Here is a 16124-nt window from a genome sequence, read left to right as displayed (position 1 = left end):
TGGCATTGTTTTGCAATGTAAGTATATAAAAACAGACCCCTGAATCTGAGTTTCAGCCTGAAAATGACCAAAATGAGCTTTGCAATCTTAGCAGTATGAAATCAGTGATGTTTTTCAATGTGAAACAACCATGACACAATGCAGGTATTTTACATATTCAAAATGGATTTTCAGAGCGTTCTAAAAGCAGCATGTTGCTTTCATCTCTCATTTTATTGCTTATCTAAAAACAAAGCAAAACGAAAGAGGCCCCAACTACCTTGCATTCAGGGTCATGTTTCCTTTTGTCCAAAGATGACTTTTCCCGCTCCCTGGCTTTCTTGTAAGCTTTTTTTTCTTCAGCCATCAGAAGTCGAGCAATTTCCTAAGTAAGGCATGGGCAATATCATTAATTACAGACTTGAGGCTGTTTCTCACAATCTAGGGAAATCTCTTGAACATGAACTGACCTCATCCTGGGCAACCTGAGCTGCTCTCATGTCCACTTGGGTAGCCTGTGAATCGGAAACACAACAAGTAACTGGAATCTGTGCTGTCCATTTAAACTATCTTATATAAAATAAACTGAAAATTGAAACTAGTTCTCACTGAATACATGAAGTTGGCAGCCAGTGGGTTTACTTTTACCAGACAGAAAGGAAGGACTTTCAAACCCACTCAACACAATAATTTAGAGAACCACCAAACTTATTGCTGCAGAAGTCAGGATATGGAATTCTGTTGCTAACACTTATCAATCCACAGAGCTAGATATAAAAGGTCTACTATCCAATAAGATACATTCCTATAACTTAAATGAATGTCTAAAACTGCTGAACCCTACGAAGATTATTTTTCCAATGCATACAGACTCAAAATGGTTTAATTTACAAATCAGCCACAGGAAAAGATTAATAACCCCAATAATGGAAGGCACCACTTTTAATAATAATGCACTCAAAGTGTTTACTTTTAATCCCAAACTACCAAAACTACATAAAGTAAACCATAAGTAAGTGGGAATATATTCTAATCTACGTCCACTGTCTTGATTTTCCCCACCCCTATAAAAGGCACCAGTTTTTCAACTGATGGAATCATAATGCCAACAATGGACCTCTATAATGTTTAATTACATAACTGAATTATGATTCAGCTTGCACATACAGCCCTACTACTTTGCTTGAACTTTTACCTTAAACATACTCACCAAAAGTTCTTCCTCTTGCAATTTTCGGGCAATTTCAGCATCATACCATTCCTGATCCCTGTGGCTCACTCGTGCTGAAGTAGAAACAGTTTCTTTTATTCCTCTTGGTTTCATTCCTAGAAAAAACTCAATTCAATGAGGGAACTGGGGCTGTTTTCTGAAAAGATGAAAATATTAGGAAAAAGACATTCTTCCTTAATATTTAACACTAACAATACTGCCACCTTCATAGATTGCAGTGTGGTGCACATGTGAAATGACTTTTCACATCAAATAGTAACACATACAATTTAAACATTTGAACAAAGTTATTTTCCCAAATACACCTTGTAGAAACATTTCTCATATAGTTTCCTCAACAGCAGAAAGTCATGTGGGAAACCAGACCAACAACAACAAAAAAGTGAGTCTTCAAAAGAGGAACAGAAAAGAGAAAAAACAAAAAGCCACTGAAAGTGAAAAGAATTCACAGAAAATGTTCCAGATTCAAGTTTTAATATGGCTCAGACAACAAAGCAAAAACTTCCCTTCAGTTCCCGTAGCCTGTGCATCTTCCTGCAGAGCAACAGAGTCATCTAAAAGTGAGGTGAAATGTGTCAAAAATGGCCCATCTACCCTCTAATACACAAAATCATTTGCCCTACATCTTTCCTAAAGCTTTGACCTATCTCTTAATGACACTACAAAATTTTAGGAAAAACATAACATAGAGGAAATATCAGAGAATGCAGTAACATTACAATTATGTTCCTCTAGAGAAAAAGCAATGAAGAGATCCGGCTGACAATTAGCTTTGTTGCTTTGCAATGTTATAGAAGCACATACCCTACTACAAATTTCAAAATAAGGCAAAAATTAATGTCATTTCAAAACTGTGAGTACTTCCCTTTGCATATATTTGTAGATTACAGTTAGTCACCAGGATGAACAAATTGCCCTCAGAAATATGGAATCCACAAATTAGGTACCTAGCATAACTATCAGTAAACACGAAATGGAGACCCAATATATTCTGATGAACTCTCTGTGCATTACTGGTCAGAGCCAACCTCAACTACAAGAATCACTACTGAGTGCTTGACCTAACACCATCTATTCTAACTTGGGTATGTGGGGTGAACTCTTGCCTTATGCATCTATTTTAAGCCTTCCCAATGGGTTCTTACCTTCAAGAAACAAAGAACTGTCAACATAAATATATATTAAAATAACAGCTAGCAAAATACCTCAATACATTTGATTCAAAAGTTAACACATAAAATAAACCTAAATTTGAAGATTTTTGATTTATTTTACAAAACCTATTTTTGTAGACGTTCTATCTAACACTGGTAAATTTAAAATGTAGACTCACATATGTGCATCTTATCATAAAAAATGATGAAAAAGCTTGTCTTTCATAACTCACACTTCCCAGGACCTGATAGCACAGAGCACCACAAATTACCTCTAGTGATACTAAATCCTTATGCTGATCTGACCTGGTATACAACAGATTTCTGACTGGTTTGGGATAGTCCCAAGACTCTACCTAGCAGTGTTCGGCAGAAGGGGAGTTAGTATGACGTGGAAAGAATAGGAGCTCCACAAGGACCAAATATATCTGGGTACAGGGGTCTTTTCTGAGACTGACACTCCATCAAGGACCATGTATGGATATAACCTAGAACCTTTGCTCAGATGAAGCCCGTGGTAGCAGTAACCAATTGGTTTTCCATAGTAAGGGGAACAGGGACTACTCAATGGCAGGCTCTTTGACCTTCCCACCCCCCAAGGGAGGAGCAGTCCTGCTAGGCCAAAGAGGAGGACTTTGCAGCCAGTCCTGAAGATACCTGATAAAACAGGGTCAGATGAAAGGGGAGGAGGTCCTCCACAATCAGTGGACTTGGAAAGGGGCAGGGAGGAGATGAGGGAGGGTGGGATTGGGAGAGAATAAGGGAGCGGGATACAGCTGGGATAGAGAGTTAATAAAATGTAACTAATAATAAAAAAAATTAAATTAAATTAAAAGAATGGAGCATATGCACTTGGGTAAATAAACTTGTCTGAATTATAACTTGCATGACCATATTTAGAAAGGCAGATTTTTAGAGAAAACAACTAAAGTAGGGAATTTGACACTCGGTAAAGTGAGTGAACAGGTAATTGTATCACAGGCCAATCTACAGAAAAGAGACAAGTGCAGTCAACAACCTAATCTCTTGCTAGGGTAATAGACTGTGCCTCTGAGTTTTTACCTAGGGAAATGTTACGGGTAGATAACACTCAGCTTTCAAAACATTCAACATTTTCCGCTAATGAGTTCTTCTATATTAATTATGGGAATATTTCATTTTAAATTCTAACAAAGATATAGTCAAATGAATAGTCTTATTAAGCTGACAGGGATAAGATTATAGCTACTATCTGTTTAAAAGAAGTACAGATCCACTAATAGAATTCAGAATTTAAGGTAGTAGCTCTCTTAGGCTCAACTACACAGATGATAACAAAGGATTCACTCAGCTCCTTGCACATCACTGAAATTTGCTATTTTCACTTCGTAGAAATTTTCACAGCATAAGACAATGCATTTCTGGACAGGCAGGACTAGCCTCGCCGCAACTGTGGTGCCCCCCGAACGTGAAGTGATGCGAAAGTTTGTAGGTACACAGTGTGCAGGAAAGCTGTCACTGTAAAAACAGAGACAACTGTACATCTTGGGATTCTAAATAGAATCTGGAAGCTGCTTTTAAATAGGTGAGCTGCATCTCAGCTGTTCCCTTCTTTCTCCATCTCCCTCACTCTTTTTGTGTGGTACTACAAATGACCATGCTAGGCAAATGCTCTACCCTGAGCAAAACCTCCAGTTCCCATAGTGAACCTGTTTCTTGTCTTTTCTGGTTAACACCCTGAAGTCAGGGAAGACAATGACTTCCCAAAGAAACACCAATATATTATTCTCTTTAAATAAAATTTGATACAGTAAGATAAATGGGAGAGTTCACTAGACCATGTCTTGCTATGTAGCCATGGCTGTCCTAAAACTCACTATGTAGACCAGGATGGCCTTCCAATCACAAGGTTCTTCCTTTTTCTGTTTCCCAAGTACTGAGAATAGAGGTGGGTTTTGCTGCCTGCAATCAAAAAGAAACTAAACGACTAGCATTGAAGATAAATTTACACAAACTATGAATTGAAAAAAAATTAACTGATGGGTTTTTGGTATCTTTTATGTATGAATATTTTATAAGAAGCCATTTGACATTCAGGGCCTATCATGGTGTATCTGAGCCAGAATTTACAGTAGTAAGTAGAATATTTAAGGTCCTAGAAGGTGAAACGTTAGTTTGTATAACCAATAAGCTAGCACAGATGTATAGCACAATGAGTTCCAGTTAGACCTAGTTTAACTACTTTATGGAAAGTCAACCAATTCTCACTTTAATTTAGCAATTTCATTTTCAGCTGATTTCTTGTACCACTGTTCTGCAGAAGCACTTGGACTCAAGGTTGTCATCATGCCAGTTTATTCATTGTTAACTAAACTAGAATCCGGCATACACCATATGTTTAAGAATTGTAACTGCTTACATCATCAAGAGCTGACCCCGTATCCAATTATTATTTCTTAATGTAATCTCTTGACCATGTCAAGAAGTTCAAAACCAAACACCAATAAGATCTGGGAATGCTAAAGGTCTGAAGCAGACTGAGCATAAAACAGTAAGAAGTATCCATTTCACACAACAAGCATTTTAGTAGCTGTAGCCACACTGTGTCCTTGTGTTACCAGAGGAAACTGTTACTTACAGCTGCAGTGCCAGAGAGTCTCAATTGGTGCTTAGTTTCAGGTCCCCAAATCTGTTAAAAACCCTGGTGCATAACTAAATGCCCTAAAGGTTAAGTTGCTCTTTAAAAACATTCATATTAGGTTCACAGAATCCTTATGTAGAGGTCATGGAATCACCAACCCTCTCCTCTAACCCATGGAACTCTAACATGTTTAATCTAGCTATAGTGTAACTTCCTCATAAGCCTACCTAATGAACTCCATCACCCTCTTCTGTATTCTCCCAGCTATTTGTTCATATCTTCCAAACATGGCACATCAAATATGAAAGTGTTTATTTACCCATTTTTAAATATATCCATCACTCTCTGAAGCTTAGACCCTGGCATAAGTCAAAGCAGCAGGAGCTACAGTATTCACTATAGCTTGCTAAACTAAAATGTAATTTTCCTTATAACCAAGTCTGTAATATGAGATACAATAAACTAAAATGTAATTTTTCTTATAGCCAAGCCTTGTTTTTAATGATGAAAAGCCAACAGAGGCAGAATGAATCTGCAACCTAGAAAACAGTTTTGCAGTCACAATCAAACTTTGATTGACCACAGCATGTCTTCCTTGAAACTTGTTTCAATAACCTTTCCATCTCTGTAAAACTTAGTAAACACTGACTGAAACCAGAATGATGGATATTATGTCTGTTAAAGTTACACATGTTATAGTGTCATGACTGTGTTATAGCCACAAGGAAAGTTCTCCCTTAGTATGTCCCAGACAAGAAAGAGTGCCTCTAACAGTGTCCATGTTGAACTACAGGGCTAAGTGGCAGGAGTGCCCAAAACCTAAAAGTTATGTCCTACATACAACCAATTTCTTTTATTTTAAATTACACATACACATACATACACACACACAGTATAAAAGTATGCATGTTCATGGGTGTGGGCTGTGTTAATCTATGTATGTTTGACCACTGCAGTGCAGGTATCTGGTGGTTTGTTTGTTTGTTTGTTTGTTTGTATTTTACTCCCTCTCAATTTTATACATTGAAGCTAGGTCTCTTGCAGAGTTCAGAGCTAACCTTTTTCTGGCTAGAGTAGCTATCCAGATTGTTCCAGGGATCCTCTGTTTTTGTCTCCTGAGTGCAGGCACTACAGACAGCTGCTAAAGCTACTTGACTTTTTTATGGGTTCTAGAGACTGTTTTCATACCCATGTAGTAAGGGATTCATCCACTGAGTCTTCCTCCTACCCCTTACCCTCCTTGTTTCTTTACAAGTATTGAGAACTTGTATATCATGGCATTTAGAACAACAACTGCAGAGTGAAGAGTTGCATATTCAAACATAAAAGTAATGGTTGAGGCAAACAATGACTAGTATCTGGGATGGACTGTGCTCTTACAACTTGGTCCGGGAGAACCCTTCAAGAACATACCCTTCAAGAACACAGTATACTATTACAGGAGAATAGTACAGATATTTCCTTCTTCCTACAGACCTAAGATCAATGAGATACTTCACATAGTATCTGACTCCAAGATTCATTTGAAGGATAAGAAGAGTTCAAACTGAAGAGAGACAGAGGTTGCTTGAGAAGCATATTAAACTGACTGGCTTTACATACAGTACTTCCAACAGGGCATTACCTGCATCATGGTGGTAGTCAAGTTCTTCATCCTCTGAGAAGGGAGGAATCTTGGGCCTATGTCTCCTTTCTCTGTGATCACCTTGCCCAAGGTCCCTCCCATACACAATTTCCTTACAGGGAAGCCCTCTTTTCTGTGAAGACTTGGGTGAATGTCTGCCATGGTGTCCGGACTGTTTTTCCCAACTCCTAGTTCGAGGGCTAATGTTAGCTTCCCAGTGGCCAAAAGATTCAGTGCTCAGAAATACCTCCCCGCTGATCTTTGGGAGTGGAGATTTCCAGAGCCTTTCTTGACCAATCTGTTTTCTTTCATGCTGCTCACTGGAGATCTGTGCATCCTCCCTCCGTCTGACCCAGCTAGAAGGCAGGGCTCTGTCTGAAGCACAGTGTTCTTCCAGCTCTTCCATGTTCTCTCGCAGATGCCTCGGTTTTTGCTTCTTTTGCTTTATCATCTTCCCATCATTTTGGAGACTACAAAACCGTGAGTGTCCAGAACCCAATTCCCTGGCCCTCCTTGACCTTGGCTGGTCTGAGTGGAGGTAGAGGGTATAAAATTAAAAATAGATGACTTAATGAATAAATTGACTACACAGCGACCCAATACTAACATAATTTTAGGTGGATAAAATTGCTTTGAAACTTACAAATTGAGATGTGGAGATGAATACTGACCAGAATGGTCCATGCATACATAGCCAAAAGGTAAAAAGCAAAACATAAGGGAAATCATTTGAATCTGAAAGAATCTGACCATAATTAGGAAGAGCTTAGCATATTCATATTTGCCAATAACAAAATGACTGACAACAATCATCAGATGCTACTTCATAAAGCCAATCTGCCTCTGGAATAGCTGCTAACAATCAGAGGCTCTTAAGTTTTGTAATACAGTGATGTTTTTTAAGAGAATGAGGTTTCGGTTGTAGATCTCGAGGCATTCTCACTGAAACAATAGTGAAGATGTAGCACAATATTCCTGACTTCTGCCTAGTTCAAAATTATTCACAGATCTCCCCACATGTGTCCAAAACAAGCATACCCAGATACCTCTGGGAAAGCCCAGGTTCTAGCTCAATGTGGAAGGAGGAGGATAATGTTAGTTCAGTGAAGGAGACTGTTAAGGAACAAATGACTTGTTATACTGGGGTAATTCTGTTCCTTATTTTAGTTGGATCTTGGCAAGGAAAAAGCTAAAAAAAATGGAATGCCATATGGAATGCCATATTAACAGGGGTCATCTTCCAAATATATTTCAAAAACATCCAGAGTCTTCTATACAAAAAAGTAAAGAATAAACTATAAAAGTTCCTTAGCTTAAAAAAAAAACCCACCACATACATAGGTGCTTTCATAGAATCTTATCAAATCCAAGCATATGCTAAAAACAAAGCAAATTAATAAGCACTTCACAAGGCCATAGTAATTGTAGTATTTCTAAAAGCATTTTTCTATTCTTCAGAAATAGTAAAAAGAAATTCTTAATCCATGAAAAAAAAATGCTCAGAAAACTAAGCCGTTCCTTGCTTTAATCAATCATTTGCTGAACTCTGAAAGAGCTTCCATGAGTAGGCATACTTAAGGAGTTTTGGTTGTGTCCAGGAATTTGACTATAAAGAAAAGTACATAAAGTATTGTATGTATGTAAAGAAGAAAAGTATGCACTAAAGTCAACACTGATAAAATAGCTTCCACTCAACAACCTCAGTTTCGTTTTACATTTCCTAAAGAAAAGAAATTTCCTTCAGAATGGGTCTAGAGTAAAATATGTTCTCTTCAACAGATATTTATAAAAAGATTTTCTCCATAGTTCATAGTCAAATTTGTACTTGACATAAAAATAAAAGTTAAATGTAGTGGTTTTTATAATAAAACCACCTGCTCTTTTAACTCCCATTAACTGTCTTCACAATAGGTAACTGTCTACTGAAAAGAATTAATGTAATACTGATGAGCTATTAAATGATGACCACATTCAGAGGTGGTCTACAGTGTCTACAGCATTGTGTTCATGGAGCTATATGAGTGGAGTCCATCATTAAGCTCAAAACAAACACAAAGTTTTTGTTTAAACGTGCAGTTATTGATGCCGTGAGTTTTTAACATTGTCCTAAATATTGAATTGATGACAGTTTTGTTTTCTATAGTTTACTTGTGACTGCATCTTTAAATCTAGATAAGACTAGAGTGAGGGATTCTACTTGAGCCCTTCCCAACCCCTTCCGGTTACAGAAAGAAACGTGGATGTTCTGGAGACCTAGTTATTTAGCAAATATAATTAATGCCTTCAGTGGCAATCTATATGTGGTATGTATGGCACACACACATATACAAATTTATCTACATTTTAAATGTGTGTCTCCATGTTTGTCATTCAAAGTAATATTTTTAAAAATAAAATGTATATATATATATATATATATATATATGAAACATTAAATAAACTTTAAAGTTCACAAGTCATTCACCAAAATCACATTATTTGATCTTTTCAAAATATATGTGAGAATACATTTTTAGGGAAGTCAGAGTAAATAACTTCGTCAAGTAACAAATTGTCCTAAGAAGCTGAAGTAATAGTCTTTAAAGGGTATTCATAGATTAAGAAACAATCAGAAATATAAACACGATACATGGCAAGTAGTTTTGAAGAAAAACATGGATTCACAAATGAATAATGTATGCTAATTTTCTACAAATATTTCACAAAGATTTTGGATAATTTCAAATGTAAAATCTAAGTCATAATTGATAATTTTTGAGATTAATTAAAGCTTATGTACAGCAAAAGCTGAAAGGACAAGCATACTGATACACTATGATTTTTACATAATTAAGACAAAAAATCAAACTAAAAAAGATAAAGAAGCAGAATTCAAGAACTGATCATGTGTGTTGGGAAAGAACCCTTACACCGAGCATAAGAGCTGCTTTGTAAGACAGACTGAGTACCATACTCCCTATGGGCTCCAGTCTGGTCTACCTCAGAGGCATATGAATGAGAACTGCATAGTCAACAACATATACTATAGCCAAGGCAAAAGAAATACCAGTGTCTATACAAGCTCAGAGTAGCCAACATTTCCTATTCCTTAATATTATCTCAGTACCTTGAAACAAGCATTTATTCCACTTTCTACAAGTTTTATAAAAGTAACTAAGTATAATTTTAGGTGTTTAAAAAAAAAAAGCACCACAAAATGTTTAAATAGTCTCCTACCATTAAGGTTCCTCAGGATACCAGTACTGTGATCCAACACACAGGCTTCAGTACCTGCTTAAGTTCGCATTAGCATTTTAATACAGGTAGCTAAAATGGGAATTTTAGTTGACCATTCTGCTATCCTAATGTTTTGCAGACTTAAAACTTTAAAACAAAGAGGATGGAGAGACGGCTCGAGTGGTGAAGAGCACTGGCTGCCCCTCCAGAGGACTGGGATTGATTCCCAGCACCCACATGGCAGCTCACAGGCATCTGCAACTCTAGTTCCAGAAGCTCCAGCACCCTCTTCTGGCCTCCACAGGCACATGCAGTGCACAGGCACTAACACACACTAAACAATTTAAGCTATTTTTATTACAGTGAACATGCTTCAAGAACAAATTTTAAAAGTACATAAAACCCACCATCACCCCAAATTCTGCATTTCTAATATTTATTTGACACTAAAGAACAATAAATAACTATACTTTCTGGTTCCTACTATAAAATGCATTGGCAAGAATTTTTCTTTGTTTGTATAAGATGTAATATATAATTTCAGAAGAAAAATGAGCATAAGAAGATCTCTATTAAAAAGAGTAGAGTTTATGGAGAAAAAAGTCAAGCTACTTCGGAAACAGGCCACAGAGCTGACTGCTAACCAATTTTAATCATGTTTGTAGGGGTGGGGGAAGGGAGTAAGTAATATTATTCTCAAATTACAATAATCTAGCCATATATATATATACATATATATATGGTATATAAGGTTTTTGTACATTCTCTCTGCTCATTAAAGGCAAAGGCACACTTACTTTTATGTGATAGAATTTTTTTTTAAAGAAGCTGATAACTAGTTTTCAAGGCCTTCTAGGATCATTTTGTGAATTTTTACTAAGTTGTCTTTTAGTTTTGTTCACTGGTATCCCTAGAAACATAGTCTTGAAATCAAACCTCAAAAATCAGTAGTGCATGGAACTAGAAGAAATTTCCATTGTTTGACAAATTTCTGAAAGAGCTGAATTAAGTTTTATGTCTGGAAATGTTCTGTTCCCAACACACGTTTGAGACAGGTCACCCTACCATACCATCACCGCCACCACACTGAAAAGCAGGCACTAGACGCATGGGACCCATGGGACTCTCTCTCACAAACTAATTTTGTGGTAATCAAGCAGCAGAGTAATCATCAAGACCATGAACAACAGTGACTTTCAGTTTGGTACTGTAGGTCATCAGAAAGGAAGGAGGGGAGAAGAAAGCTCTTTTTCCTATGACTGATGCACAACACTGCTCAGCCATCTCTGAGGAAAATGGTAAGTTCAGAACCGCACCCACCATTTCCCACACCACATATTTTGTACTTATAAAATAGTACAGCACACAATGGCTTCAACACGTAAGAGTGCATAGGTGCTGGAAAGCCATATTAAAGTTTCAAGTCAAAAGATGACTGTCATGTAAATACAAAATACAGTCATTAAAATAAAATAGAATATAAATTTAAAAATCAAATAGAATACTGCTACAAATCTAAATGCACCCAAAGCCTGAGATACAAGAGATGACTTGGAATCCTCAGCTGATTTTAGGGACCAAGTGAAAAGGGAGTTTTGTGGCTGAGGCTAAGGACAGGACAGGATTCCGGCATTGGCTGTTACCTCCATCTTCATAATAGTAGCTATCTCCAAAAGCACTGCCCCCAGCAGAGTCTGTAATGTGTTTCTTCCTCTTTTTCTCTTCTTTTAGCTCCTTTTCTTGCAAAAGACGTGCTATGTCCTACAAAAACAAAAAGGAAAACAAAACAATATCACTATAGAATAAACAAGGCTGACACAATGGAATTAGACTTTCTCCTGTCAGCTCTTCTCTGCTGTCTAAGGCTCTTCAACCTGCCATTTATCAAATGTCATTCAAATGCCAACATGACTGCTCCACAACAAGGACACATAATCCATAAATGCAAGCTAGGCTTTATTTTTTCCTAATTAAAAAATAAAGCAAGGTAAATTTATGAAAAGAATCAAAGCAGGGGCAGTCCAAGATGGTAGCAACCAGTGCAAACCATATCTGAGGGGCACAGGACCCAAAACTCTGAAACTGGTGAGTGGAAGGGCAGCTGAAGCCATAACATAGACATTGAGGCTTCCTAGGCGAGAGGGAACAACCCATGAGCTGAGACAGTTTGTACCCAGATCACCCGTGGATGTCTCCAAGGACTGAGAGTGGCAAATATTCAACTCCCATGTACTTTCCCTAGCCCCAAGCACAGGCCTCCCAGCCCAGCTCGGCAGAAGCAGCGGGCAGTGGCAGCTGCCCCATGCATGGGCGTCCCTGCTCAGCACTGCCCAAAACACAAGCTCAGTGACTGAGATGGCAGAGGTGGGCCTCCCAGGACTGTAGCTTCAGCAGGACTGGCACACCAGGTCTGCAGCTGTGGAGGGCAGCAGCTAGCCCAAGCAGGAACTTCCATGCTGCAGCAGGACTGGCACACCAGGTCTGTAGCTGTGGCAGGTGACAGCTAGCCCTAGCACGAACCTCCATGATCAGTGATTAAGATAGAAGAGGTAGCTGCCCCAAGTATGGGTCTCCCTGCCCATGGGCCAACAGTGGACACCACTGAACTAACGCCTCTCCAAAACTCTCATTTGCTCCTGTAGGTGCAAAGCTGAGTGTAGAGAACAGGAGGAACCCCTGTGCTTTATGATTAGGCCTGCGAGAGAGTTAGGGAACCTTCTGGTGAGTGTGTGCAGAGCCCCAGATCCAGGGCCCCTCTACACTGGCAGCCAGACATCTGATCCTTCCCACCCACACCCCCACTTTGGTAACATAGGGATCTTTGTGATAGCGTTCTAAACATTTAAGTCCCTGTTCTGTGGGTCTACTATTGGAATCCAGGCAAACAATTCCTGGAGCCCAGACAGACCTGAATACTAAGATAGTACAACAGGCCTGTAGGACACTGAAGTATTCAGGGCACCTGCACATACGCACTGTGCCCACGAACAGTGCCAGCACAGCCTTCTGCGCTTAAGCTCTACCCTTCCAGGCATCTACATACTCTAGCACCCTATCCTTCAAGGCACACTTCCACACACACAACCATACTTGCACACATGCGCTTGCGACCTTCCTTACTTAGCTACTGCTGAAACACCAGTAGCCACTCTCCAACTGGTAGACCTCTCTAATCTTCCTAGAGAACACTCCAGACTCCAGAGACAGATGGACCCACTCTGAAATACAGACTCCAGGAACAAACAGCAAAGGTTACAGATAAGCAGATGGCTAGAGGTCAGTATAAGATCACATCCAACAAAAACCAGGATATCATGGCTTCATCAGCAACACTCAAAATCAATGGATATTTTAATTCATCAGAAACAAAGGAAAAAGAATTTAAACCTCTGCTTATTGAATTATTAGAGGCACGTAAAAAGGAAACCAACAAAAATCTCAAAGAAAGAGCGACACAAAAAGAGGCACATAAAGAGAAAACAAATAAAAAAATAGAGGCCATGATGGGAAGACAGAAATCCACATTTCAACAGATGAAAGACATGAAAGCAGAATTAGAATCAATAAAGAAAACACAAACAGAAAAGCCTGGAGCTAGAGAACTTAGAGAAAAGACCAGGAACCACAAAGGTAAGCATCACCAACAAAATACAAGAGATGGAAGAAAGAATCTCAGGTGCTGAAGATACAATTGCAGAAATTGAGACACCTATCAAAGAAAAAGTAAAATCAGAACACAAAACATCCAAAAATTCAAGGACGCCCTGAAAAGATGAAATCTAAGAATGACAGGAATAGACAAAAAAGAATATTCTAGACTCCAAGTCCAGAAAATATTCTCAAGAAAATCATAGAAAAAAAAAAATTTCCCAACTTAAAGAAAGAGATGTCCATTAACATAACAGAGGACTACAGAACACCAAATAAACTACACCAGAAAAGAAACAGCTCACATCACATAATAATCAAAACATTAAATCTACAAAGAAAAAATATTCAAAGCAGTGAGGTAAAAAGACCAAGTAACAAAGGCAGACCTATCAGAATCACACCAGACTTCTCAACAGAAACTATGATAGCCAGAAGGGCCTGGGCAGATGTCATGCAGACTCTAAGAGACCACAGATGCCAACCCAGACTATTATACCCAGCAAAGCTTTCAATCAACATAGACGGAGGAAACAAATATTCCATGACAAAACTAAACTTAAACAATATCTACACACAACCCAGCCCTACAGAAGATACTAAAAGGAAAACTGCAATCCAACAAAATCAACTATATCCAAGAAAAGACAGGATATAGATAACTTGACAACAAGAAAATTAAAAGAAAACAAGCATAGAAACACAGTAACACCAAATCCACAATAAAAGGAACTAACATTCATTGATCACTATTATCAACATCAATGGACTCAACGATTCAATAAAAAGACACAGACTAACAGAACGGTTGCGGAAACAGAATCCAACATTCTGCTGCATCCAAGAAACATAACTCTGCAACAAAGATAAACACTACCTCAGAATAAAGAGCTGGAAAATGTTTTTCAAGCAAAGGCACTCAAAAAACAAGTTGCAATAGCTATCCTAATTTCTAATAAAATAGACTTTCAACCAAAATTAATCAAAAGAGATGTGGAGGAACACATCATTCTTATCAAAGGAAAAATTCACCAGGAGGATATCACAATCCTGAACATCTATGCCCCAACTACAAGAGCACCTGCATTTGTAAAGGAAACATTATAGCATTTAAATCACACATCAATCCCAATACCTTAATAGTGGGAGATTTCAACACTTCATTCTCACCAAGGGACAGACAGATCATCTAGACAGAACTTAAAGAGGCAATAAAGACACTTACAGAGGCCCTAAATCAAATGGCCCTAATAGATGTCTACAGAACTTTTCACCAAAACTCAAAAGAGTACACCTTCTTTTCAGAACCTCATGTAACCTTCTAAAAAATTGACCATATATTCAGGCACTAAGCGATCCTGAACAAATACAAGAAGATCGATATAATCCCTTATATACTATCAGACCACCATGGCTTAAAACTAGACCTCAACAACACAGAAATAACAAAAAGCCTACATACACATAGAAACTAAACAATTCTCTACTCAATGACAGCTTGGTAAGGAAGAAATACAGAAAGAAATTAGAGACATCCTAAAATTCAATGAAAATGAAGGCACAACTTAACCAAACTTATGGGACAAATGAAAGCAGTGATAAGAGGAAAATTCATAGCACTAAATACCCCCAGAAAGAAATCTGGGACATCTCATACAAGCAACTTAATGGCACATGTAAAAGCCCTAGGGGAAAAAAAAAAAAAACAGACACAGCCAAGAACGGTACAAGAGTGGAAATAATCAAACTCAGAGCTGAAATCAATCAATTTCTATAGAAACAAAGAAAACAATTCAGGGAATCAATGAGAACAAGAGCTGGTTCTTGGTCTTGGTTTTGTTGAGAAAATCAACAAAATAGACAAACCCTTAGCCAAACTAACTAAAAGGAAGGGAGAAACTATCCAAGTCAGCAAAATTAGAAACAAAAGGGGGAACATAATGACAGACAATGATGAAATCCAAACAATCATTAGGTCTTACCTATATGCCACAAAGTTTGAAAATTTAAATTTAAATGAAATGGACAATTTTCTTGATAGATTCCATTTACCAAAATTAAATCAAGATGAGGAAAATAAGTTGAATACTCCTATATTGCCCAAAGAAATAGGAGCAGTCTTCAAAAGTATCCCTTCCAAAAAAAAGCCCAGAGCTTGGTGATTTCAGTGCAGAATTCTACTGTACTTACAAAGGAGCTATCTCCAATTCTCTTCAAACTATTCCACAAACAAAACAACAACAAAAACAGAAGGAACATTATCAAACTCATTTTATGAAGCAACAGTCAACTTGATACCTAAACTACACAAAGACCCAATTAAAAAAAAAAAAGAGAACTTCAGACCTATCTCTCCTATGAATATTGATGCAAAAATACTCCATAAAATACTTGCAAACCAAATCCAAAAACACCTAAAAGATATCATTCACCATGACATGTTGGCTTCATTCTAGGCATGCAGGGGGTGGTTCAATATACAGAAATTCATCAATGTAATCAATCATATAAACTAACTGAAGGAGAAAATCTCCCATGATAATCTCCTTAGATGCCAAAAAAAGCATTTGAAAAAAATCCAACACTCATTCATGTTTAAAGTCTTGGAGAAATCAGGAATACAAGGCACATATCTAAACATAGTAAAGACAA

At 37.8% G+C, this 16124-nt stretch overlaps 1 protein-coding gene across 3 annotated transcripts in view; it reads right to left on the bottom strand.

The window, feature by feature from the left end:
- Ccdc50 (coiled-coil domain containing 50) overlaps nucleotides 1-16124 on the bottom strand; it is a 69988-nt gene that overhangs the window by 17067 nt on the left and 36797 nt on the right. For 2 of the 3 annotated variants that reach the window (XM_055624893.1, XM_055624892.1), the window contains 5 exons: nucleotides 11468-11585; nucleotides 6609-7136; nucleotides 1190-1305; nucleotides 450-494; nucleotides 260-364 (listed from right to left, as the gene is read on the bottom strand). In XM_055624893.1, the coding sequence (XP_055480868.1) occupies nucleotides 260-364; nucleotides 450-494; nucleotides 1190-1305; nucleotides 6609-7136; nucleotides 11468-11585 (912 nt within the window). The remainder of the gene's footprint in view (nucleotides 1-259; nucleotides 365-449; nucleotides 495-1189; nucleotides 1306-6608; nucleotides 7137-11467; nucleotides 11586-16124) is intronic. The other variant, XM_055624895.1, reaches the window with a different exon arrangement.

Source organism: Psammomys obesus, unplaced genomic scaffold (assembly GCF_907164565.1).
Source record: "Psammomys obesus unplaced genomic scaffold, mPsaObe1.curated_primary_1811, whole genome shotgun sequence".
NCBI classification, from domain to species: Eukaryota; Metazoa; Chordata; class Mammalia; order Rodentia; family Muridae; genus Psammomys; species Psammomys obesus.
This window is presented reverse-complemented; position numbering and strand designations above follow the sequence as displayed.